This window comes from Podarcis erhardii (assembly GCF_964252035.2).
Source record: "Podarcis erhardii genome assembly, chromosome: 8".
NCBI lineage: Eukaryota > Metazoa > Chordata > Lepidosauria > Squamata > Lacertidae > Podarcis > Podarcis erhardii.
Window position 1 is genome coordinate 25,263,537 of NC_138499.1, and position 26,930 is coordinate 25,290,466.

General features: G+C 40.9%; 1 protein-coding gene across 2 annotated transcripts in view; it reads right to left on the reverse strand.

Moving 5' to 3' along the window:
- The window catches only part of SDC2 (syndecan 2), a 63,306-nt gene that overhangs the window by 6,575 nt on the left and 29,801 nt on the right, over positions 1-26,930 (reverse strand). For both annotated transcript variants that reach the window (XM_081874818.1, XM_081874817.1), the window contains exon 2: positions 196-307. In XM_081874818.1, the coding sequence (XP_081730944.1) occupies positions 196-307 (112 nt within the window). The remainder of the gene's footprint in view (positions 1-195; positions 308-26,930) is intronic.

The window sequence follows — 26,930 nt, forward strand, 5'->3', positions numbered from 1 at the left end:
CATGGTCAGACTCTTCTAGTCCAGTAATGACTACTCTGCTTCCCATTGCTTGCTATCTGATTTTATTTCATTCTTAAGAAGCCAGGGATTGAAACTGGCACATTTTGCATGTGAAGTGTGTGCTGTACAATGGAACTGTAGGACAAAGGCCATGTCCGGTCCTAACACATTTATTATTATGCAACATTGCTTTACCTGAGCCTGAACCCGAAGTATAATCATCGTCGTCAATTGGATAAACTCCTGATGCTTCTTCAATGGAGCTGTTGTCAAGGTACAGGTCTTTATCGGAGGTCAATGCTGCTCTCTGGAAATGATGGCGAAATGCATGGTTAGTTCTTTGTTTCATGAAACACAAGCACAACTTCTAATTTAATTTCATCCCAGTATATCATTAAATGAACGGAGGGAGCAAATGTCAAAATAAATAGTAGTGGGAAACAGTGTTAAAACAAGTGCCATAAGAATATCATGGCCATTGTTGAACTGGGTTTAACGAAAGATGAGGTAAACATGGAGGCTATGTCCTCCTGTTTCCATTAGCCAAGATTTATTAATTTAAACTGATCTTATTAGACATGTTGTCAAAGTCTGTACTTTCTTGGCTTGAAATATGAAACACAAGGACTTGTTATGTTTGCATTAAATAAAAGGCAAGCATTATGACTCCCAAAATCTCTTTTCAGCTAAACTGCTTCCTCCCCCTGTTTTTTCTGAAGATAAGTAGCCATGGGAAAATAACATTTCCCAGGGCTACCAACCTTTGGGCTGCTGTTACAACAATACTCCAGGAGAGAGATGTCTCTCATTCAATCCAGTATCCAAACAAGAACCAGGTAAGCAGCTGCAAGAATGAGTGTTGGCAGCTCCAAGGTGGGTTAGTTAGTGGAGATAATTTGGGGGCTCAAGGATATAGGGATTTGGATGCTCCAGGGTTAGTGATGGAATGATCTGTCCCCATAGTGCTCCAGATACTATTATAATGGTACCACAGGATCTAATTGCAGTTATAACAGAGCTCAGTATAAAGTGAGTTATTCCCAAACTGTTTTCGGGAAATATTTATGTTTGCCGCTTCCAGTTACTGAGGACCAAGGGTAGAGAGCCTATCACTCATTTTTCAGATCTCATTCCAGGGCAGCCAACAAATTCACACCCAACACCACCTCACTAAAAATAGCATAAACACAACCAATGACAAGATCAGCAGTCAAACACATACTTTCTGATAGGCAAAGGTATTATACTTACTCCCTCAAAATGAACTGACAAAGCTCCCAGTTATTAACTTTGAATCATTTAAAAACCAGCAGGCCCCTTCATATATTACAAGCTGAAACAGGAGGTTGACAGGCAGTTTAGGTGGAATCTCATATAGGCAACTTGAACATGCACTTGTGCAAGAAAAAATGGTTTTTTAAAAAATGAGAAAAGGGACAAAAACTGAGAAATACTGGCTAGTGCTCCCCGGTCAAGTCAGAATAAGCAGCAGCTCTTGATCACTGGAAATGGACTTTCATATTTTAACACATAAAACAACATGATGGACTAAAGTTTATTAAACATCAAAGATCCAGGCAAGAACTTATGAGCAATATTCTATGCATGCCTACTATAAATAAGTTCCCACTGGGATCAGAGGAACTTACTCCCACCTATGTGTGAACTGTTAGATCGCAATCTACATGCATTTCATTGTGTGCATTCAGCTGAACGTGCATGGCAAAAATACTTAAAAGGAGGTGGGATTCGGGGGGGGGGGAGAGAGACTTCAGCAATCCCACCCACCATTGCGTCTACATGCTATTTTTGCTTGAGGTGCGGTCTCCGGAACATAACCCTCGTGTAAGTTGCAGGCTTACTGTGTATTATTTTAGCGTCGGGCAGTGAGCACAGGCCCCGTGCAAGAGCCACAGAAACTCTGTTCAGTACACTCAGACAGGGATTGCATTCCCATCCATCAATTATTATCCCACTTACATTGATATTCTTAAGAGTATAATGCTGGAAAATCCTCTGACCTAAATTCTTCACATATTACAAGCCAATGATCATTGGAGCCCAGCCTGGTTACTGAATAAACAGGAATAAATCTAAATCTAGGGGATGCGAAGCAGATTAATGTCCACTAAGCACTAAATACAGGTTGCTTCCCCTCTCAAATATGTGCTGAGTTTAGATTGCACATCTGGGAGTTGTTAGCTGTTTACAAGTCATCAACAAAATTAAAAAATTAAAGTAGTTTTACAGAAATGGTGTCACCCCAGACCCACAGTCAAGGTAAAGGCATCTTCTCTGACCACAGATATAAAGGGAGAAGGGAATAGGTGTATCAGAGTGCCACCCACCCTCTGCCCCTGGTTCATCTTGCATGTGTATCTAAATAAAAGCATCCCAATCACCATTTCATAACAGCTGGGGAAAGACTATGATAAGCAAGTGTAGGAAGCACTTATACTGCAGAACCACTGATTCCTTTAGGGCTACATAATCAGTGGCATAGCACTCATGCGCCTTTCAAATCTTCAGCAGGCAGCCTTATATAGTTTAAAGGTGGCATCGTATGTGTGCTCTCAGAGTGCTGCCACCTCTTCATTTGCTGCCCACGGGAACCATTATTTTACTGTCACCAAAGGCACTTTTATCAACATATGATATGAGCACCTCAATTTATTTATTTTTAACCAAAAAACCACCACTGTGTGTACTGACCGTGGAATAAACCCCACGGTGGGTCAACATACTGTAAAGGTATATATTATGTTTCAGAGACACATAGCTGTTTTGTTTTACTAGGGAGCCTAGTTCCGTGAAAGAAGCTAGAGAAATTCACACAATCCTTATTAGGATTAGAATACTCAGGCGTCTGTGTCAAAAAGTCACCACTGTTTAAAATTGGTATAAAGTCAATAAGTTATTTTTTAAAAATAACTCTGCCATTGTTCTCTGCCATTGTTTCCTCTTATCTGCTCCTTATGCGGCTTTTTAATTTTAACTTACAAAATCCTATCCCCCCCCCCCCGGTTAGTCACATTGGCAGTGCCACCCAATCAGGGAGCGTGCGGTGACTGTCATGATGCCGCAACATGGCATATCCTGTCTAAATTGGCTACACGGTGATGCAATTCCTTCCTGAATCCGTGACATCACACCATTACATAGCCAGCCTCATTTTGCTATGTAATTAGGTCATGAAGGTCAAACAGAGTCAGTTCAGAGTGAGGTAAAGGCTTATCAAGTACAATACAAAATCACCAAAGGAAGGGGCCCTCTTAAAATAATAATAATAATAATAATAATAATAATAATAATAATAATAATAATAATAATAAAACTGTGCCTACCAAATCCAATCCAATTTGCTTTCTCACTGGTCCACCATGATTCTCAAAGTCAATTCCTGCTACCTAAACAGTAACTGTATGCCACGACATGTATTTTTAAGGATAATCTCTTGATTTGGGGCTTTAGCGTTCCATACACACATACGTATGAAATAATATATAAAATTTAATGAATGAATGCTGATAAAACCTGGTTTCTAGCAGGATCTATTTAGAAGTAGTGGAGGCTGGTCCACTAACGCAAATGGGGAACTGCTCAACCAACGTCAGCAGGTCCTCACCTGTCTTTTTACTTACGACCAGACCAGGAAGTAGCTCTGTCTACTTGCTTCCTTCTCCATAATGTCAGTGTTACCATTACAGAGCTTACCAAGGAGGAGGATGGGACAAAACTAGAATTAGTGGCTTCTGCCAGACTTTGGCTCTGGCTCCACCTACTGTTGGCCTCCCTGCCTTCCACCCCAGTAATTCCAATAGGCATCAGCCTCCAATGTTTAGAAGACTGCACTGAAGTATGTACATCTCTAAACAATGAGCCTCATCGTCCTTCTGTTAGTTAGCATGTGTCTTGGCCTCTCCAAACCTTCCACAATGGATGGTTTCCTACTAAGAATTTGGCTCCAGATTCTGTGTGCTCTGCCTAGCACTCTTTCCAATAAGTGAGACAGGAGGGGAAGAGAACAACCCAAAACATCTGCCTGAAAAAAACCGCTCCTCTGAGGGTGCTGAATGGTCCTCAGAAAGCAAGTTAAAAATTCATTGCTTCCGCTCCCATGCTTTTCCTGGTACCCAAATGAACCTAGGGGAGAGAGAGGGAGGGAGATTGCAGAGGTCTTTAAGACATGAGTTGCATCTGTTAATGTGTTTTAGATGGTGCCTGACACAACAGAGCTCTTGCCCGCACTAAAAAAACTTCTCTGCTCTAATGGAGGATGAGTGATGCCCTTTGGCTAAAGAGGCTTAGTGAATCTCATGGTGCTCAAAGACATTTTCTCTCTTGACAAGGCAATGGAATAGATACAAACTTATTTCGCAGGACTCCATAGTGATATCTTATTTCAGCAAAGCTACGGCAGAAAGCAACAAGGAGGAAGTTTTATTGACCCAGAGGAAACAAGAGAGCTTCTCTGTGGATACTTTCAAAGAAACACACATCCCTTAAAAAAAAATAAAAGTGGCCAAGTTCGCTTGTAGGGCTGCAACTCAAGGAGCAGAAGACGTTTTAACACAGAGAGCTACCCTGCTCTATTATTATGTACAAGTCCATGCCCACATATATAAAGCTTTAGTCTAGGTCCAGAATATGTGAAATGGGGGATAAAGCCAGTAGCATCAGAAGTCTTAGTACAATCCAGTTTTCTCCAGATGTTTGGGACTACAACTCCCATCATCCCTGGCTATTGACCATGGAGTCTGGGGCAGATGGGAGCTGGAGTTTAACAATACCCAGAGGGGAAGATTTTGGAATGCCTCTTTCTGTGGTCTGCCTGCCTGCGCAGAGCCTCGTTACTCAGTCAATCTCCCTGCCAACACTGCAAAGGGGCAATATGGCCTATGAAGTTCTGTTTGAATAACTCTAGCTGCAATGACAACGAATGTGGGGTTTTGCAGTGCACTGCTGTGCTGAACTCAACAGGACACCTTGTTTTAGTCCCCCCCCCCCCAGACAGGAGGGTTTATTGTAATTTAAAATGACACACGGCTTATATAAAAATGCTTTATAGTATTGAAGGACATTTGCAGATCTTCCTTATGTAAGCACGAAACAATACTAAGTCAGCATTTGTAATGTGCATCTGCAGTTGATTCCAAACTCTGGCATCTGCCTGTGGCAATGAGAGCGCAGCCTTGGAGATGAAAACTGTGCTCTGGACTGCAGCCTTGCTTGGCTTACCAGTGCAGTTACTATAACATTCAGAGTAGATGCCAGAAAGATTATTCACGCTCTTTGTATCTAATGAAGAATTTCTTCCCAACTCTCTGTGTGTATATATAATAAAATAATAAAAAAGAAACATAGCTGGAGGCTCTGAACTTTCATTGCAGATTAAAAGAAAGAAAGGAAAGAACTGGCTTGACTGTCTTCAGCCACTGAGAGTACGGAAAGACCCAGATAACTGAAATTACAGGAAATTGTCTCTGTTGCACACAAAAGAGAAAGATTCTTAAACAGGAATAGGTTCCTACGGAGACATATTAACCGGTTTAGCCATATACAATTTGAATAACAGAACTGTAGAATTCAACTGGTCCCAAACCATGCCAAATGTAGGAATCTTTTGCGCAATGTGGGGATCGAACCCACGACCATGAGATTAAGAGTCTCATGCTCTAGCATTTGGATTACAGTGCAATCGTAAACCTAGTATTTCTTTCTTATTCTTTAAACCAGAGGTGGGATACTCCAGATGTTCTTGGAAAACACCCACCATCCTAGGTTACGCTAGGTGGGGCTAAGAGGATCTGGAGTCCAATAACATCAGGAAAGGCCAGTTTTCCCCATCCCTGTTTTAAATGTGCACATGCAAGCAACATAGAGAAAGTTCTTGATTACAGTTCGAAGCAGAGAAATCTCAAGCACGCAAGCAGATTTTCCCAGGAGAACAAAAGAAGAACACTGCTTGATCAAACCATCTAGTCCACTATCCAGTTCCCCACAGTGGAGAGCCAGATGTCTCTGGGATACCCACAAGCAATTTCCAAAAGCACTAATCATTCCATGGTGTTGCTCCTCAGCAACTGGTATTCTTCAGTTCCATATTGCCCTCATGACTAATGGTCATTAGCACTCCATTAATTTGTCTAATCCCCTGCTAAAGGCTCCACCAGCAATTACCGTATTTTTTGCTCTATAGGACGCACCCAACCATAGGACACACCTTGTTTTAGAGGGGGAGAACAAAAAAAATCTCCCCCTCTCTGCGCAGCGCCCCTTCAGCGAAACGGCAGGAGAAACGGAGCCCCTTCCATTTCTCCTCCCGCTTCGCTGAAGGGGCGCTGCGCAACTCTCCCTCTCCCACATTGCCTTCGCCTTCAGTGAAGGCAACCCGAAGCCTCCGGAGCGTGGCGGGAGTTCCCGCTGCGCTCCGGAGGCTTCAGGTTCCTTTCGCTGAAGCAAAAGGAGAGGCAAAAGGAGCAGCCTTACCGCTGCTCCCCGAGCTTGTGGGGCTGGCAGTGGGGGAAGCTAGGCTTTCCCCCACTGCCAGCCCCAAAGCGCATGTCGGGGAACAGCGGCAAGGCTACGCTCGGGTCCCCCCCCCCAGTCCCAGGGACCACACATTCGCTCCATAAGACACACAGACATTTCCCCTTAGATTTTAAGAGGAAAAATGTGCGTCTTATGGAGCGAAAAATACGGTAGATATCCAAGCAGTACCATCTCTGGAAGCCACCTCCTGTCATGTAGAAGTAACAGTTTTATTAAAAACACTCCTTTTCCTGTGATCCTTGGAGGAAGGGCGGTATAGAAATTTAATAAAAATAAAAATAAATATAGGCACTGAATTTTATTATTTTATTATTGAGGCAGCTAAATTCCATTCCTAAACCATTTCTTGTTGTGTGTTTTACCTTGTTAAGTAGCACAATTTTAATTGCTTAAATCCCACCACCAAACAAAATAATAATCAAACACCCTTCATCCTTTGAGTTGTCTACTATATCTGGTACATGCCTAGGCATTTGAGGCACAGCATGCATTTCTGGAAATCTAAACAAAGACTCCCATCTGCACAATATAACCAACATCAGAATTCAAAAAAGATGGGGGGGAATTCAGCTTCACTGTGAAAAGCAACAACCTAATCCTGGATATGAAGACTGGGGTCTTTTGCTGCCACCGTATTTATTATGCTCTCAGCTCAGCCTCCAACGTGGATGGAGTGGGAGCACTCAGCTCTGAAGACGTCAGAATAGCTGCTTCTGAGAAGCTATCTCCAGTTCAAACCCTGAAGTGCCACTCCACGTTTAAGTTTTTAAATAGATAAGCTGTTCTTCTAACTGTAGCAACAGTAAGGCAGGCAGGCAGGCAGCCAGCCAGCCAAACCACAGATGGATTTACCTCAATTAGCATAGCAATTCTGCATGTTTTACAAAGAAAAAAAAAAAAAAGAAAGAAAAGCACAGTCATCAGTCTCAGTCCCAAATAGAAGGAAGCATGCACGGCTAATTCTCCATTATTGTTCAAAATGTGGGTGTGCATTTTTCAGCCACTGTAACATCAGCCTGTGTTTTACACATAAAGGTAAATTCAGAGAATGATCTGTTAATGAAGACCCAGGTGCCAAACTTAATCCTTTTCATGCAGTGAGATGCTGGTACCATTGAGGACAACAGCCTTTCCTCACAAACAAACAAACAAACAAACAAACAAACAAACCTCTTATGAATGCATTTCCCTGTAATTAATTGCTATTAAAGGCTAAGGAAGCATTTCTCTGTCTTTTGTCTCTCAGATCCATTTTCTACCTTTCAGAGGACCTTCGTTTCCAGCTCCAGAGAATGCAATTGAATGATTAAAGCTGTCAGGGTAACCTTGCTGGCATGCATGCCGATAACTCTTCACATCACAACCTTCCCTCTTGCCTCACTGCCCCAGCCTAGCAGCAATTAATTGCAATCTCTCCAAGTGGTCAAATTGCAAAGCAGCCCCCCTGGAAACTTGCAGAAGCTCACACCAAAGAATGTTGTTTTTTAAAGCACACAGTTTGTTCTTTTCTCAAACAACCCCGGGCACTTATGCAAGCAGTTGCTAATCAATAGGCACTGGAGATGGAGTGGGGAAGGTTCTGCAAAAATACATACATACATATATAAAAACAAATCCACCACTGTCAAACCTTTCCAGCTGATGGAAAAATACATGGAGAAACAAGTGTAAGAGATGCAGCATGTTTAGCAGTTATATATTCTGAAGAAAAGCAGACAATTGCATAGCTAATGAATTGAATTACTTTTGAAAAGCACTTTTGAAAATCAGTGTCTATTACAGATGTCACAAAACAACACAACTTCTATTAAGCTTATAAAAATGTCAAAGCATTTCCCCTCCAATTCTACATGAAGGTTCTCATAGCCTTCAATTTCTTTTTTCCCTTTTTTTTTTTTTGCAGACAGTTTTTCTGGGTCATGTGGCCAGCATGACTAAGCCGCTTCTGGCGCAACAGAACACCAACACCAGAGCAGCAGACGGAAACGCCGTTTACCTTCCTGCCGGAGCGGTACCTATTAATCTACTTGCACTTTTTGGCGTGCTTTCGAACTGCTAGGTTGGCAGGAGCTGGGACCGAGCTACGGGAGCACACTCCGTCACAGGGATTTGAACTGCCAACCTTTTGATCGGCAAGCCCAAGGCTCAGTGGTTTAGGCCACAGCGCCACCCATGTGTGTGTGTGGGGGGGGGGATATCATCTATCACACTGAATTCAGTATCTACATCTGATGTTTCTGTGAATGTTTCTAAAATGCCACAGAAAACAGCTATAGAAATTCACCTTTATTTCTATAACCACAGTTACATATATTACAAACATAGCTAATGGCATTAAGAGATCTGTTGTTCTAGTCTGAGATCACACAGAGTTCTTCTTTGTTAAGTTTTTCAAGTTGGATTGGACACTGAAAGAGATGCCTTGGATAAAGGAACCTCTGTGGCAGTCCAGATACTGTTGGACTTCAACTTCCATAAATCACAGCCTGGGTCATCAATAGATTATGTAGTCGGTCATGTAGTTTCCTATCTGGAGGGCTCCATGTTCCCCATCCCTGACCTACATGGCAGGCTCATTCTTACTAAGGCCAGGAGAAAGTCACATGTGATAGTGACGCTTGACTATATATGCAAAACTGGGTTCTAACATGCTTGGTTACTGAATCATCATATAGTCAGCAGATCCAGCTTTCCAGTTTTACCAAATACTTAGTGATAGGAGACTTGCCTATGTTGAACTCCTTCCCAGGCCTGGTCTTCATGCAATGTAAGCAACTGAAAGAGTACCAAGAATCTATCCTGTGCCACCAAAGCAAAACAGAGCCGTTTCTAAGTAGAACACTAACTCACTACACTTCAAAAGCGAAATGCTTAAACATTTAAGCCTTGCTACTCTCAGGTGCAATGCTTATCGCACAAGGCATGCAAGAGTTGGCAGTTAGCAAACAAACGTTCTAATTTTCTAATCATATCACTGGCTCTGAAGAGAAAACAACATTCATCTTGCTGTGCTTCTATAATTTAAAGCATTTAAGCTGTTTATGCCCTCTTCTTCCCCTTAACGTCTCGATCATGACACTGCCAGGTAATTTATATTTGTTAGAACTTAAAACGCAAAAGGTGAGAAGCCGGGAACTTGATAATGGCAGTCCCTCTCACCCCAGCCCCCACCCCAAAGCTGAAAATTGAAGACCAACACAGACATTTAAAATGGAACTATGTCTTCTAGGTTTTTCTGCATTGGGCGCCACACCTCCTGCTTTCCCCCTTCCTTTTAAAACATTTAAAAACAGAATTTTGCTTACAGGACGGCAAGATATGCTGCAAAATGTGTGGAGTGCCATTAGGACAGTAGCCACTGACAATCGTAATTTGATGAGGGGCCTAAATCTGTATCCATATGTATAAGAAATTTGTGACAGAGACCTGTGTCCTGAGTATTTTAAGTACATAGTAACACCCTTGGTGATCAATGTATAAGGCTGGGGGGGGGGGCGGAAAGAGAGAAACTCTCTGTAGCCGATGCTGACACAAGTAGTACCTAAAAATACAAACCCATCAGAATGTAAAATTATATTATAGCTATCATGTAACCATCAATTACAAATCTGTTTCATATGTAATGCTATAGTTAAGTAGTGCTGGATTATGTGGTTCACCAACAAAGTGGAATGGGCTCCTACGTTGCTGAGGGGAGAAGGCACCATTAGAAGCAACAATAGAACTTCTAAGACGAATAATATTGCTGGCTGTTTGACCGGACGCAGAATAGCTGTGACTAATTCAATTGTGTAGCACACTGACACTTAACAGAGCTGCAGTGAAAGTACATACATACAGAGAGAAAGAGAGAGACAAACAGACACACAGACAGACACAGAGATGTCCAACTTAGTTAACAATTAGCGTTGGATCAAAGCATGGAAAAAAGGATCTCATCACCCACATCTGGAATCATTTCTCAACCCACCACTTTTTTGTGTATTCTCTGTTGACTGTTGCTATGAATGTCCTACTCAGGGACAATGTTCCAATCAAATAACTCATTGGTGTTGCAAGAGCTCCAGGGTTGTTCATTCAAATTATTTTCAAAAAGTTGTTTAAGCAAGGAGGCTGCCCAAAACAAAAAATAATCTCACAGAAGGACCAAAGCAGCTATTTACAGGAAACAAGATTCTCACTGCAGTTCCTTTCTAAAAAATAAAAGAGCAAATTGCACTACTGAGCTATTAACGATGTACTACTAAGAGTAGTCCCAATTTTCCTTTCTTTGAATGCTTTGTTCCCTGAATTGAAGATTGTTCCCCCTTCAGTATATTCTGTCTCCTGTGTCCTATGGAACAATTTATTTATTTTACAAACTGCTTTGATATGAATGTAAAGGGAAAAGAAAGGGTTGATTTGATCACATTTCAAGTTGTGCTGAAATTTGTTTTCTTTGAAATAAGTGTGATTTCTGGGATTTCCTCCCTTTTTAATACAGTATTTATATTTTAAGTTTTCAATAAAACTGGTTTCATTAATCAAAACAAAATTTAAAAAATCCTTCCAGTAGCACCTTAAAGACCAACTAAGTTAGTTCTAGGTATGAGCTTTCGTGTGCATGCACACTTCTTCAGATAGTTGGTCTTTAAGGTGCTACTGGAAGGAATTTTTTTATTTTGTTTTGACTATGGCAGACCAACACGGCTACCTATCTGTAACTGGTTTCATTAATGTTTGTGAGAGAACCAAAGTGAACCAAGCACCAGGAGAGGTGATTATTTTGTGGCTGATTTCTCCCTCTCCCTGCAACTCTTAGTGCTACTCTCATGTTGCTCATTAGAATCCACCAACCCTGCAGTGCAGATTTTCAGGTGCTTGCAGGGAGATCAGTGACAATCACTGCCCTGCTCCCTTCCTCCAAGCCAATGGGAATCTTACAGGTTAGCAACTTTTGTTGATTTTGTTGTTGTTGTTGCAAGACTGACAAAACAAGTTTGGAGAAGTACAAATGAAGATACTTGCAAAAAACAAAAAACCTCAACTTTTGAACAGCACTCGCCGCTTATTGAACGTCTTGCCATGTTTACAAGTTGTGCTCTGCCACTGCTATGAACGATTTGTATAACATCAGTAGCCTTTTTACTCATGACGTTGATCTAATGCCAAACCACACTGTCTGAGCTTACACCATTTGATAAACTGAAAAAATCTGTGGTTTCTGAGAGGTTACCAAACCAGGATCTGAAACCAATAATGTTAGAAGATAGTTTGTAAACTGTAACTGTAAACTGTTTGTAAACTGTAAAGTTTGGCCAATTGTGGTTTGGACATCCATCCCACCTCTAAAAGCACAGAGTAGGATGTTCTTCTGCACTCAGAGGCCACTGTTGGGACAACACCTGGAAATTCTCGGGGAAGGTGAGGGGCAAAGGGGGAATACACCAGCTATAGTTTGTATGGCAGTCCAGCACCTAATGCAAGCCATAGTTTGTCACTGCATATGAACCAATACACACCTGTGGGATTTTTTAGTATTTTTTTATTATTATTATTAACACAGGGAGACTTCTGTACCTACAAACAAAAATAACCCTGTAGTATCTAAGTCAGGGATGGGAACCTTTTCCAGAGGAGGCTGAAAGGAGCAAAAGGGAAATGTTGGGAAGGGCAGTGATAGGAAATGTCTTTTCTGGCCTCCTGGAAGTACCAACTCCATGTGTAGGTCTCAGCGCACTTCCTCTGCCAGGGTGAGGAGAAGAAAAACAGACTAGCATGGAAATGTGGAAAGGTTCACTTAAGAGATGAGATCCTTTCGCCAAATGGACAACTGATGGTCACAGAAGATATGGGTGGTGCAAGAATCAGCAGTGAAAAGCCATATGGAGTTCTCTGGAGGATGATAGGAGCGGGAGAAGGCGTTAGCTCGCCAAGTGAAAAGCCATGTTTTACTGTCTTTATGTTTTGATTATTTTTATTCTGTATTTTGTGCTTTGTATACTGTAACTTTGTGTTGTGAACCACCCTGAGACCTACGAGTATAGGGTGGTTTACAAATAATACTAATACCAATAATAATGTCTGCTCTCTGGTTCAATACATCAGCATAAGAGATTTCTGCGAAATCAGTCACATTTTGATGCAATAATTTGTATAATTTCTTATCTGGAGCACTTTGAAGAAGTCAAGACATTAATCTTACTAGTCTGTTTAAAGGAACATTTTATATGGTTTATCTATGGTTTTAGGTAAAGCTGCAAGTGTCATCCCCATTTTACATCTTATCTATATAGCACAACATGCACCTTCAATTAGAATTCCAGTACTTTGCAACAGTACAAAAAAAGGCAACCACTTCATGTTAAACTGAACTTCTCCAAAGTTAATCTGAAGTCTGCAAAGGGTTATGGCAGACAAAAATAAATAAATGCATTTCTACTATTTCAACCTCTCAGTGAAGACAATAAGCTTTAGAGCTTCTAAAACCAGAATATCAAATGTTAGCACGGAATAGTAAGAGCTCCGTGCTGTATCTTAGAAGGGGGGAGTTTTTCTCTGTTTTTTGAAAGCGGGCGATCAGAGTATAAAGAGAGAGAAAACCCTTCCTTTTAAGTCCTTTATTATGAAATAGCTATTCCTAGATTCCTGAAATACCTACAATTCTTTTCATTCAGTACTAAGAAACTCTTATAAGCTTAATGAAATGAAGAAACACTATCCTTTAACAAAGACAAGATGCTTCAAGAAACAGGAGGAATGTTCATTCAGCATCTCACAACAGTGGAAGACCATTGGGGGGGATATAAAGTTCAATAAAGCAGCAAATATGAAAAATGGTGTTGATAAAGTAACCAATCCTTAGGAAGTTTCATTAATAGTGAAAGTGTCAAGGGTGAATAGTGAATAGTGAAAAGGGTCATGTAGTATAAAGCATGAGCTTTGGGTGGGGAATGCTGCTTTGTTGCAGAGAAAAGTCTATGCAAACTATTTTCACAAAGATGTGAATGCAGATTCTGCAGCTGCTTAAACAGAAGCAGGCTGGCAACGTGGTTGTTCGATCTGTGCATATATTTAAAGCTTGATGTCCAAGTTAGGCTTATAAGAGAAAAATCATTTCTGGAACAGTTTTCATTAAACACAAACTCTAGCATTATTTGAAAATTAAGCTGATTGTCAAGTCTTAGGCTGCAATCCTAACTGCATTTATCTGTGAGTAAAGGTGGAGCTCAGGAGACGCGGGTGGCGCTGTGGGTTAAACCACAGAGCCTAGGACTTGCCGATCAGGTCGGCGGTTCGAATCCCTGCGACGGAGTGAGCTCCCGTTGCTCAGTCCGAGCTCCTGCCCACCTAGAAGTTCGAAAGCACGTCAAAGTGCAAGTAGATAAATAGGTACCACTCTGGCGGGAAGGTAAATGGTGTTTCTGTTTGTTGCTCTGGTTCGCCAGAAGCGGCTTAGTCATGCTGGCCACATGACCTGGAAGCTGTACACTGGCTCCCTCGGCCAATAAAGCGAGATGAGCGCCGCAACCCCAGAGTCGGCCACGACTGGACCTAATGGTCAGGGGTCCCTTTACCTTTACCTAAAGGTGGAGCTCAGTGGAAAGGCATCTGCAGAAGGTCCCAGGTTCAATCCCCAGCATCTCCAGGTAGGGTTGGGAAAGACTGAATGCCCCAGAGAGCTGCTAATCAATGTAGACAATACTGAGCCAGCAGGACCAAAGTTCTGACTCAGTAGAAGGCTGCTTCCTAGGTTCCTCTGAATTCAATAGTACTTCCGAGTAGACATGGTTAGGAAGGCATTGCAATTCTGGAGGAGGCATAGCTCAGTGGGAGAGCACCAGCGAAAACATCCTGAATTCAATTCCAGGCATCTCCAGAAAGAGCTAGGAAACACACTTGGAGAGCTGGCCAGTCAGTGCACGTCCTGGTACACTGCCATCATCCCTGACCGTTGGACACACTGGCTGGGGCTGATAGGAGAAGGGGCCAAAAATACCTGGAAAGTGCCAGGTTGTGGAAAACAGGTGTAGACGATACTAAGATAAAAGAACCAATTATCTGACTTTCTGTAAGTTAGCTTCCCACATTCCTAAGCAAAGCTACAAGCTGGTAAGTAAAAAGCACAAAGGAAAGTGAGAACAGGAACACTTCCTTCATTTTTTGTTTTGCAAAATGCCATCACATTAATTCCTACCAGTGGAAACTGGAAATTTCCGCTGAAAACCACAATATGAATTGTCTATTAAAGGATGTAATGCTATTTCTAAACCTGACACCACCTCTTGGACGATGTCAAACAAGTGGCAGAAGATACGAATTCAGATTCAACCTCAAAGTCATCAGCACTAAATTGTGTTGTTGTTTTTTTAATGATGTTAGCATAAAGGTTGCTGTTATTGGGAGGGGATTGGCAGTGTACAGAACAATCCTAGGTCCAGTGAAATGATGTAGGACTGTGAAACTAGGCAGTCAAAGCTCCACGGCTTTCACTGAGCTCTGTTGTAGACTTTACAAAAAGCAGGTTAACATACAGGCCACGTTTGCATGATTCTGGCTCGCTGTCATGGTTGACCATGAATGAGTTGCATGGAGGTTGATCACTTCCGCTTCACTCCTCCCCTGCCACTAGCAGAACTAACAAACAAGGAAACCTTGGCTACCCATTATGTCTGAGCCAAGGATTGTTGTTGTTTTCTTCCAAACAAGCCATGGCCCATAAACCAACAACAAATCCTTGCCTAACGTTGGCTAGGAATGATAGTTTGTTAGAAAACAGCAAATCAACAATGACCGATTCGGATACAACAGAGAAGCCAAGCAATTGGGAAGTTGCACTAGCACCCTATTTAGGCATGGTAAACCACAATAATCCAAAAGCTTTGTTTTGTTGTTACATGAGAATGTGACTATGGAGAAGCCAGTTTAGTCCCAAATTCCAACAAATTCAATCCAACAGATGAAAGATTAAAAAGAGTTAAAGGCCCACCAGATGAAGTTACAGGCACCAGATTACTTTGCTCAGGACAGAGAAGGAATCACAGCATGCTTCCTGATTAAAGTATCAGAAACAAGGAGGAGGGCTCAAAGAATCTGGTGTCAAAACTAGATTAGTCCAAGACAAAATAATGGGCAAGGAGTAACAAGAAAAAGCAGGCTGCCAGCTGGCACTTTCAAATAATCAAGATGGCCATTAGCTAGAGGAACAAGTTCCATACCTTCTCTGTGAGAGTCCTATCTTCTTTAGATTATTGTGAACACTGAATACACATCACAAAACTTAAAGCGTGGGAGCAATTCCTTATAAATAAAGGAAATGGATGGGCTGAACTATCAAGACTCACCACTCCTCGTCCAAAAAGCCCACCTTGAAATATTTTACAGAAGTAAAATTGGATAGAGAGGTGGCATCTGGCTGTGTACACAACGGGGGGTGGGGAATGACTGCAACTCCTGAAGGAAGATATTTCACACTTATTACCAGACAGGAGGCAAAATTGTGATAAATGCAGTATTTATGTGGTACATTAACCTCCTAAGGGCTTGATGTGTAAACAGCCAGGACTAATTTCTGCTGGTTCGTAAGGGAGGGAAGGGGATTGCACATGCATTCGAATGAAACGTATTTGCTATTGTTGTGGACTGCAACTAGAAAAAAAGAGATATGTGAAATCTTTGTTAGCATTGCAATTCAGGTGCAGGTGGGTGGGTGGGGGGAGAGATAAACAGCCCACCAGGCAGCACAAGAGAAGAAATTGGGTCTAACTCCAAGCTGTAATTTAATCCCTAGAAAGTTTAATGTGTTGCTGAAAGCATATTATTTGGCTATGCAAAACAGCCCTGCTTTCCTCTGTTAAGTGTTTGTAGAGCTTGGCAGGTTATGGAGCACAATGTGGTCCTGATTAATAGCTTCTGATATCCTGTGATAATGAAGGCATTAGAATTTATGTCACACCTTACTTGCCTGGGGGCAGAAGGAACTATTTCTTACAGTCCTGAGCTTGGCCAGGCAAAAAAAGAAAATAAAGGAACACAGGCTTGAGTTTGAAGCTTGCTAGAAGAAGTTGCTGGGTGGTTACTGGTTGCCAGAAGTAGCTTCAGCTCAGAAATATACTAAGGAGTAGGACTGGTGTTGCTAGTACCACCCGCATGCTTGCTTCCTCCTGATGGACTCAACCTGTTCATTTCTAATGAACTGTTCATTGCAAAAGGCAGCAAATGGTCTCTAGCGTTCTCATCACAAAAACTTGACCCTGTAAAATAGCATTGGGGAACCTCTGGTGTGCTGCCTTTTCAACTGCTAGTAGAGTCCCATATCCTGAAGAGGTTGATGACCACTGCTATATGCTTTTCAACTTTTTGAAAAGAAGGGAGGGAGGGAGGATAGAAGGAAGGAAGGAAGGCACTCTATCAAGGGAAGGTTGAACAGGGCCATCTCAAGGACCTGTGAATCTTGAAGACAGCTTTGGCTTTAAAATGTTAGATAAATTCATGGAGAAATAGGGTAGCAGTGACTCACTAGTCATATGCTATCTCCAGCTTCAGATGTTGCATGCTTCTGAATACCAATTCCTGGGAAGCAAAGGGGAGATTGTCACCCAGGGACGAAAGCACTTGGTGCAACACCATTTTGCTAAGTAGAACACGTTTTTTTGGGGGGCGGGTGACACTCTCCTATTGTCTCCATGGAACTTTTGAAGACCAGCAACCGAAAAGGTCAGAACAGTAGCAACTTCCAGGAGAGAGTACATTTTCCTTCATTGTCCCTGCAGAGATTTTGTAAGTCAACGCTGCCTTTTAAACAAATCTTATGTGTAATATGCAGTACAAGCCATCTCTTATGCAAGCGTTCAGTTCCAAGGGATCTGTGTACACCTGAAAATATGCATACTCAACCTGCCCCCATGGAACTGGCCACATGCAAGCATCTCTAGTCTTCTGGAGCCAGCACACCAAAAGGGCCTTGGCCCCACAAGCAGGGCAGAGAGCTTTTAAGCTCTTTGCCTTGCTTACCAGGCAAGCCCCACTCAACCCACTGGCTCTGGGAGTCATGGGGTGCTCATGGGAACTTGGATGGCCCTGTGAGATCTCACAGGAGTATTTCACCGCCCACGCACTCCGCGGGACTTGCCCCCAAAGCAAGACAGAGCCTGAAAGCTCTTTCTGCACTGCAAAATCCCACATGAAGATAACATTTAAGCTGCCCACCTTACTTGCATTTAACTTGCAGAATTTTAACCAGCCAGACTTCAACCATGCATGGTTGAAACCTCACAAGTTAAATGTGTGTAAGATGCGATCATACTGTATTCATTTGAACTTACGGCCAACCACGTTGGAGGCCTGTTTTCAAGCAGAAAAGTGGACTATAAATATTTTTTAAATAAATAAGCATTCCCCGAATTTTGTGTCTGTGGGTTTTCCATGGAGGCTTCTGGCTGGCCACTATGGATAACAAGATTAATTAGATGGGAGTCCGTCTGGATCACACCAAATGCCTGCAAATGTTTTCAGTGTTTCTGTAGCGCTGTTTGGCAAAGATGGGCAACAACCCAAAGAAGTAACTTGTGCAGAGCTGGGTTCATATTCACTGGTTGATCTACGAAGCAATCTATTTTTCTTTTTTGGGTCATTGTTTCTAGGCAGGGAACAGAACAGCTGTATTTCCATAATAAAAAGTCAAAACACAATGAAGAAATCACTCTTGAGTAAAGATTTTTGAGGGATCCAAATGGGTCCCAAAGCAAGATGTCTTTGAGTCAACAATGACTCAGTGGCAATTGTCTGATTTATGGTATCATTTTCATTACTTCCCTTGTATCCCTTTTCAAAGAAAAATAAAAAACTGGTCTAGTTTGCAGACATGAAATCAAGCACCTTAGAGACCCCTGTTCAGCTGCAGATAAGAACCAACACAACAGCTGCCTTCTGTACAGCACAATCTTCTCTGTCTCCAACATCATTCCATGTGTCAGTTCCTAAAATATTTGCTGTTTATATTTAGGATTTAGGACAGTTCCAAGGTTTACATTGCTTTTAAGGGCACTTTTGCATGCTGAAGTCTGCTCAGCAGCAGGATGCAGCAGCTTAATGCAATGTGCAATTATTAGGATTGTCTGTTATCCCTGGGGTCCGCACCTTGATAGCCATATCTGCTCCCCAACATTCATAAATGGAGAAAGCTGCAGAGACTGTAATATGCCAAGTAAATTCCATGATCACCAGACAAACCACATCCATGATCTCAGCACAAGCCGGCAACAAGATGGACAACTGGCCATTTTTGTCCATCACATCATTGTCCCACTGCCACAAATTTATTATAGGGTGACTGATCATAAATGCCGCAAAAGTTTCCTTTGAGTAGTTTCTTATTAATATGTATGTCATTTGAACTAGGGTAGCTTCAGCATAACCACAAAGCGAATTAGAGGTAACCTCAAATCCACGTGAGTCTTGTTCAATATATGTTCTTGTTTGTTGAACAAGTTAGTTTTTTTAAAAAACCAAACCTCATTCAGCGTAAGATGAATCCCTGAATAGATCATGTGCTAGAAATTCAAACCACAGAATTCCATCAGTGAGGCAGGAGAAAGTCACAACTATTTGTTCTTAGTAACGTTATGTTTTTTATGGAAGTGAGAGCTGGACCGTGAAGAAGGCTGATCGCTGAAGAATTGATGCTTTTGAATTATGGTGCTGGAGGAGACTCTTGAGAGTCCCATGGACTGCAAGAAGATCAAACCTCTCATTCTTAAGGAAATCAGCCCTGAGTGCTCACTGGAAGGACAGATCATGAAGCTGAGGCTCCAATACTTTGGCCACCTCATGAGAAGAGAAGACTCCCTGGAAAAGACCCTGATGTTGGGAAAGATGGAGGGCACAAGGAGAAGGGGACGACAGAGGACGAGATGGTTGGACAGTGTTCTCCAAGCTACCAGCATGAGTTTGACCAAACTGCGGGAGGCAGTGGAAGACAGAAGTGCCTGGTGTGCTCTGGTCCATGGGGTCACGAAGAGTCAGACACAACTAAACAACAACAACAACGTTATGTTTACTGCATAGATTCATCCAGTTTTGCAGAAATGGAATTGCACAGTAAAATCTTGTTAGAGATGGGCATTAGGAACTTCCTAAGAGTCGGGCCCATCTAGTCCAGCATCCTTTTCTTACAATGGCACAGCAGCACTTTCCCCTCCTGTGGTTTCCAGCAACTGGTATTCCAAAGCAATGGAGGTAGAGCATGGCTATTGGCATTAGTAGTCATTGAGTAAGATGCAGTTGGTATTGATGAAACTTGGCCTCCATCTTGGAACTCAAAGCCTTGCCTGGAGAAATCCTCAAAGTCCACAGAGAATGTACAGCGCAGACATATATTCAAAGCATAATGCCAAAAATGGACATGGGCATGTATTTAAGGGTTGGCTAAAACTACCCAAAATCAAATTAAATGCTATGATTATTTCTGTCACATGGAACTCCCTCCCTAGGGAGGCACATATGGCTTTAGCATTGCTGGTTTTTAAAAGAACTTTGAAAATATTGTGACTCCACATTTAATTAATTTGCTGTGCTGGGGAGAAAAAACGGCTACGGGCTTTTAATTTTGAATTATATTTTTGTTCTGATCTGTAGCTAATTAATTTGCTGGGCTGGAAAATTGTTCACAGCTGCTAAGGTTTAACTTTGAAACGGTACTTAAAAGTATTGCTGTGTTGTGATGTTTTATATGATTTAATAATAATAAATAGTAAGCTGTCTTGCAAGGGCAATGTGCCCCAAAAGGTGGAGTACAAAGGCATTAAACAAACAAACAAAGCTTTAAATTGCTTATCATTCATCACAGTGGGAAATTATATACTACCTAAGCAGGTATGGAGCAAAATTTAGCCGAAACATGTCATAAAAGCAGCATACAATCTCACACAATCATCATGAAAATTCAAAAAACAAAAAAAAACCCCACCCAATTATCTAAACCACCATTATTTAAAATTGTTTAACGAAACAAAACACTAGATTCCACTATTTTCTCAAAACTTCCCAACATCACTGAAAACTGGATCAATGAAACTGCATCATTCAACAAGACATGCATTGTCACCTGAATTTTAGGTTTGAAACAACCTAGGGCTAGGTTCAAGCTTGGGATTAGGATACCTAAAAAAACAAACCCAACTGATCATTGCATTCTGCGGAAGAGGGAATCCTCCATTTGATATCCTATCAAGAGGTCCATTCTGCACAACACCAGAATTGGGCCTTTAGTGTGGAAACACTTATCCTTCAGAACTCCCTCCCACTGTAAACCATACAGGCATTCTTCTTTCAACAAACCTTCTAAACAGAGACCTATATCTCAGTTGATATCCGCATGGATTTGAACTGACTTTATACTGTTGTTGTTTTCGATACTGTTTTAACTGTTTTCATATCTGCACTGCTTTCCATAGTACAGTGGTACCTTGGGTTACATACGCTTCAGGTTACACACTCCACTAAGCCAGAAATAGTGCTTCAGGTTAAGAACTTTGCTTCAGGATAAGAACAGAAATCGGGCTCTGGCAGAGCGGTGGCAGGAGGCCCCATTAGCTAAAGTGGTGCTTCAGGTTAAGAACAGTTTCAGGTTAAGTACAGACCTCCAGAACAAATTAAGTACTTAACCCGAGGTACCACTGTATTATAGTGTGTATCGCTTCTGGATGCCTCACAATGAGTGATTAGTAAATGAAATAATAGTAATAATTCAACACCAAGCAGTGAGGCAAGATCTCCCAAGAGTGAAGAGTGTTCTTCCATATCAGTTGTAAACAATCAAATGTCTCCTTGCTCTCCTTGGGCCACCAGTTTCACCCCTTCCCCCCATGCCCAACCCACTCCATGGTTCCACTGTAATGGGGCCTTTGACAAATCACCACTCTGTGGCAGTGTAGAGCTATACAGTCTAAGGCAAAGCCAGCAACCCCGATGTCCCCCCCTCTATAACAGCAGCCCCCCCAAACATCCCCCAAAAGCAGAGTCATAGGTGTCTGCATGGCAACAAATGTATAATGAAACAGATAACTCATACAATATATATATATATATATATATATATATATATATATATATATATATATATATATTAGAACATTTCTTTTTTATTATTATTTGTAAAATTTTCAAATATAACAATAAAGAAAAAACATTCCATTCGAAATATACATCCAATTCTAATCTTTCCACTTTCAGACTTCCTTCAGTCTATCTGGAAATTTTTCATGTTATCACAATTATTCACATTTCCTCCATCTGTATTGTTTTTTTTTAACCAAATTAATCTTAACAATTATTATAGAACAATATTTCTTTCCATTATTATCACAGAGCTTCTTGAAAACCTACAAACATTAATTGGCCTTCACATATATTTTTAATATACTCTGTAAATTTATTCCAGTCTTCGGTAAATCTCTGGTCTCGCCGATTCCGAATTCTCCCTGTTAGCTTGTCTAATTCTGCGTATTCCATCAACTTCATTCTCCATTCTTCTTTCGTCGGGATTTCTTCCTGTTTCCATTTTTGTGCCACCAAAATTCTTGCTGCTGTTACTGCATATAAAAACAACTTCTCATCCTTCTTTTTTATGTCATTTCTTAGCATTCCTAACAGAAACGTTTCTGGTCTCTTAACAAAGGTATATTTCAACATTTTTTTCAATTCATTATAAATCATTTCCCAGAAACCTTTCATTTTTTTACATTCCTACCACATATGATAGAATGTTCCTTCTTTCTCCTGGCATTTCAACATTTATTACTCACTTTATACATCTTTCCAAGTTTTACTGGTGTAACATACCATCTATATAACATTTTCATAACATTTTCTTTTATTGTAGTACATGCAGTAAATTTCATTCCTTCTTTCCACAATTTTATCCAATCATCAAATTGAATATTATAACCAAAGTCTTTGGCCCATTGAATCATTGCAACTTTCACCTCTTCATCCTTAGTATGCCACTCAAGTAATAATTTATACATTTTTGATAAAATTTTAACATCATTATTCACAATTTCTTTTTGAAATCTAGATTTTTCATCTTGAAAACCTCTTTCCAGCATCTCTTTTTTAAACATTGAATTCACTTGGAAGTAGTGTAACCAATCGAACACATATTCTTTAACTTCATCGTATGGCTTCAATTTCCATTTATTTCCTTCTTTTATAATTAATTTCTCATATGTAATCCAACTCCCCGTCATATTGATCTTCTTAACACTCATTACCTCCAATGGCAACAGCCAGAATGGAGTTTTAAACTCTAATAAATTTTTGTACCTATTCCATACTTCAATCAGCGGACCTCGGAAAATGTGATTTTCAAAACCTTTATGCACTCTTTTTTTTCTCATACCATAAATATGCGTGCCAACCAAATCTATTATCATATCCTTCTAAATCCAAAAGTTCTGAGTTTTCCAACTTTATCCATTCTTTCACCCAGCAAAGACATGCAGCCTCAAAATATAATTTTAGGTCTGGCAGGGCAAAGCCTCCTCTATCTTTTGCATCCGTTAAAATCTTAAATTTTATTCTAGGCTTCTTGCCCTGCCAGACGTATCTCGATAATACTCTTTGCCATTCTTTAAATATCGTAACACCTTTAATTATTGGTACTGATTGAAATAAAAACAACATTTTTGGTAGCACATTCATTTTTACCATTGCAATTCTTCCCCAAAATGACAACTTCATTCTTCCCCACACTTCCAGGTCCTTCCTAATCTTGTTCCAAACTGGTACATAATTATTTTGAAAAAGATCAATACATTTGGGAGTTAATATAATCCCAAAATATTTAACTTTCTTAACCACTTCCATATCTGTTTGTTGCTGAATTCTTTCTATTATCTCTTGGTCCATGTTTTTAACCATTATTTTCGTTTTAGTCTTATTTAATTTGAATCCGGCCACTTGTCCAAATTGCTCTATCTCTTCTAACACTTCCTTAACACTTTTAATAGGGTCTAACTCATACAAAATATTTTGCTTTGCTTTGCTTTGCATTGCATTGCCTTGTCCTTCAGAATAATTAATAAAAGCCAACTTGGAGCCTAAGGTATTTTAGAATTATCCATCTATTTATTTTAGGACATTCCTAGTTCTTTATCATAAAGCCTTTCATTCTGCACTACCCCCAACCAGAAGCATTCAAAAGCAACCAAACCCTTCAGCTGCCAACAATGAAATCCAGCACATGATTCAACTTTGGTTTATTGTTCCAGTGTCCTAAAAACACTTTAGAAAACACAAAAGTTTCTAAGGAAATTTGCAGGAAGGCCAAATCCCATTTCTTCTTGGAACTAATTTGGTTTAACAACTTGCTGCTACCAGTTCTTCTCAAAAGCCAGCAAAATGTCCTTCTAACTACTGTTTTGAGACCATGGCAGACTGCAAGACCTACATAAGGCTTGAGAATTTAAGGGTTCAGCTGCAGAGAGGCATGGACTCTTAACATCTAAGTCATATTAATCATCATCAGCAACATTTTGTGCAAGCTGAAAAATACTCCATGATTGGAAGTAAGAAGGCAATCAGTCATTCTTCAGTACTAGGTTGAAACATTTCCCTCATTTCCTCGAATGTGCACTTAAAGTAATATTATAATTTTCCAGGGCACAACCTCTACAGATCCAGATGGCAAGACTCAGTTAACCCATAAGAGAGGCTGCCTTGCACAGAGTCATATCAGTAGCTCATCTAGTTCAGTATTGTCCATATCAACATAGCCCAGCCTGATGTCTCCCAGAGATTATGGCCTCTGTCCCATCCAGCATGGCCAAAGATAGGGATGGGTGAATCTGTCCATTTTGCTTCCTCTCAATTTATTATTGACCCCCCTCCTGCATTCCTAAATTCAGTTCTCCACATTTCCAAATCATTTTGTGATTGCTATTTTAAAGAAAAAAGTCCTCATGAAAATCCATCAGCAAATATATCCTAATATGTTGCTATACAATCTTGCCTAATAAACCCATTGTTGCAAAGTGATTTCCCTAAATACAATGCATTTTAATGTTATTTTCATGAACACATACATTTTTATGCACACTTTACCCTAGTATATGAATTTTGTACACACTGCTGGCTGGGGAACTACATTGCAAAATTCAGGGATCCTGTGTTTCAATTCTCATTTTGTTTTGGACAGTGTAAATTGGGTAGTTTTGCATTTAAATGCATTTGTGTGGGTTGGCATTTGCACTATCATACTCTCACCTCCCACATGTTCAAAAACTGTTATCGGATTTAAACGTGCATAAAAAATGCATTTTAAAATACTTTTTTAAAAAGAAAAAATGCTTTAGAAGTATTCAGCTATCCATTTAAATGCAAATGTTCATTGGAATTTTTAAAAAATGTATTCTCAGATATATGCAGAAACAGACTGAATCGTTCATCCTTAATTTAAAATGTTCGTGCAGATCATACTCTGCACTTAAAATAATGATTTCGCAGTCATTATTTACTGCCCCATCCTGCTGTGCCCACAAGCATTCAAACACTTAACTCATGGATGTGGTTCAGATAAAAACCACAAATACACAGACATGAATAAGCACCCTTTAACAGCCTTACAGCATCTTCACTATGACTTATTAGCAAACATAATGTGTGGGTTTGAAATGTGTAAAAAGGGTAAAGGGACCCCTGACCATTAGGTCCAGTCGTGGCCGACTCTGGGGTTGCGGCACTCATCTCACTCTATAGGCCGAGGGAGCCGGCGTACAGCTTCCGGGTCATGTGGCCAGCATGACTAAGCCGCTTCTGGTGAACCAGAGCAGCACACGGAAACGCGTTTACCTTCCCGCCGGAGCAGTACCTATTTATCTACTTGCACTTTGACGTGCTTTCGAACTGCTAGGTTGGCAGGAGCAGGGACTGAGCAGCGGGAGCTCACCCCGTCATGGGGATTCGAACTGCCGACCTTCTGATTGGCAAATCCTAGGCTCTGAGGTTTAACCCACAGCACCACCCGCGTCCCTCATGGTGAAGAACACATTTGATAACCCACAACTGGAATAAGGTCCCATGGTTGCTATGACTTAATATTGAATTGTAGTAATTGTTTTGATGAATCTGTTGTTTGCTTTATATGCTATTGTGAGCTGCTTTCAGCTCAACTTTTGTTGTTGGAAAACAGGAATACACATATTAAATCAACTCAAATCAAACAAGAACAGCTGCACAGGGCTACAGTAAAAGTGATACGGCATTGATCCAAATTGGGAGGGGTATCTACGACATACTCTGCGCAAAGGCTGGTGACCAAAACACCTTGTTCAGAACAGATTCAAACACATATTGCACCATGAGAAAAGTCCACCAGAAATCGATTCCCTTGCAGCTTCCTCAGGGCCCTGATCTCTACAGTTTCTGAGCTTTGTGTAAACCTGGACTGATGGTACTGCTCCAGATTCTAGAGAACTGGAATACACAACATGTGGATTGGATTCTCTAATGTTACAGGGAGTTCAGTCTCCAAAACCACAGATATATGAAGCTAGACTCAGCTCACATACTGTGATGCATTTTTCATCTATAAAGCCCTATTAAGGTTTCTGTAGCAGAACTATATGTTGGCCCAGGAACAACATTTCTCAAGTTCTTTTTTTTTAAAAAGGAAGGGTTATGTTGGACACACAAAACATGCTCATAGGGGGTGGGGGGAGTAATATGTAACCAGCATCACATTACATCTGCAGCATTGGAATACCAGCTTACCATACACCCTGTCTCTGGATTCCTGGTGTACTAATGCTATATGGAGAGGATGGCGACGCAATGCATTTCTGATTTTGGCAATGTGCAGAAGTACTAAATGCACACATTTCTTTCACACCACTTTTAAGTTTGGCCTCACCTGCAGAAGACCCATCACTTCTTACTAATCATAATCCCCCCCCCCATTTTGCCCCAGTTATACCCAACACATAGCCCAATCCTGAGAATGTTTACTAAGAAGCAAGCCCCACCAAGTTTAGTGGGACTGAGCGTTGCATCCAGATGCTATAGAGCAGGGTTTCCCAAACATAGGTCTCCAGCTGTTTTTGGACTACAACTCCCATCATCCCTAGCTAGCAGGACCAGTGGTCAGAGATGATGGGAATTATAGACAAAAAACAGATGAAGACCCAAGTTTGGGAAACCCTGTTTTAGAGGTTTACTTAATAAGTCCCTCTGTGTTCAATGGCATTTTCTCCCAATTTCAGCTCAGTATTTTGATTGCAATTCTAAACATAATTGCTAGGAAACAAGTCCTACTTAAAGTCAGTTGGATTTTTGTCTTGTTGAGAATCAGGCTGCAATAGAAGCACTTATGATTTGCATCATTCAGACTGTACACAGGTCAA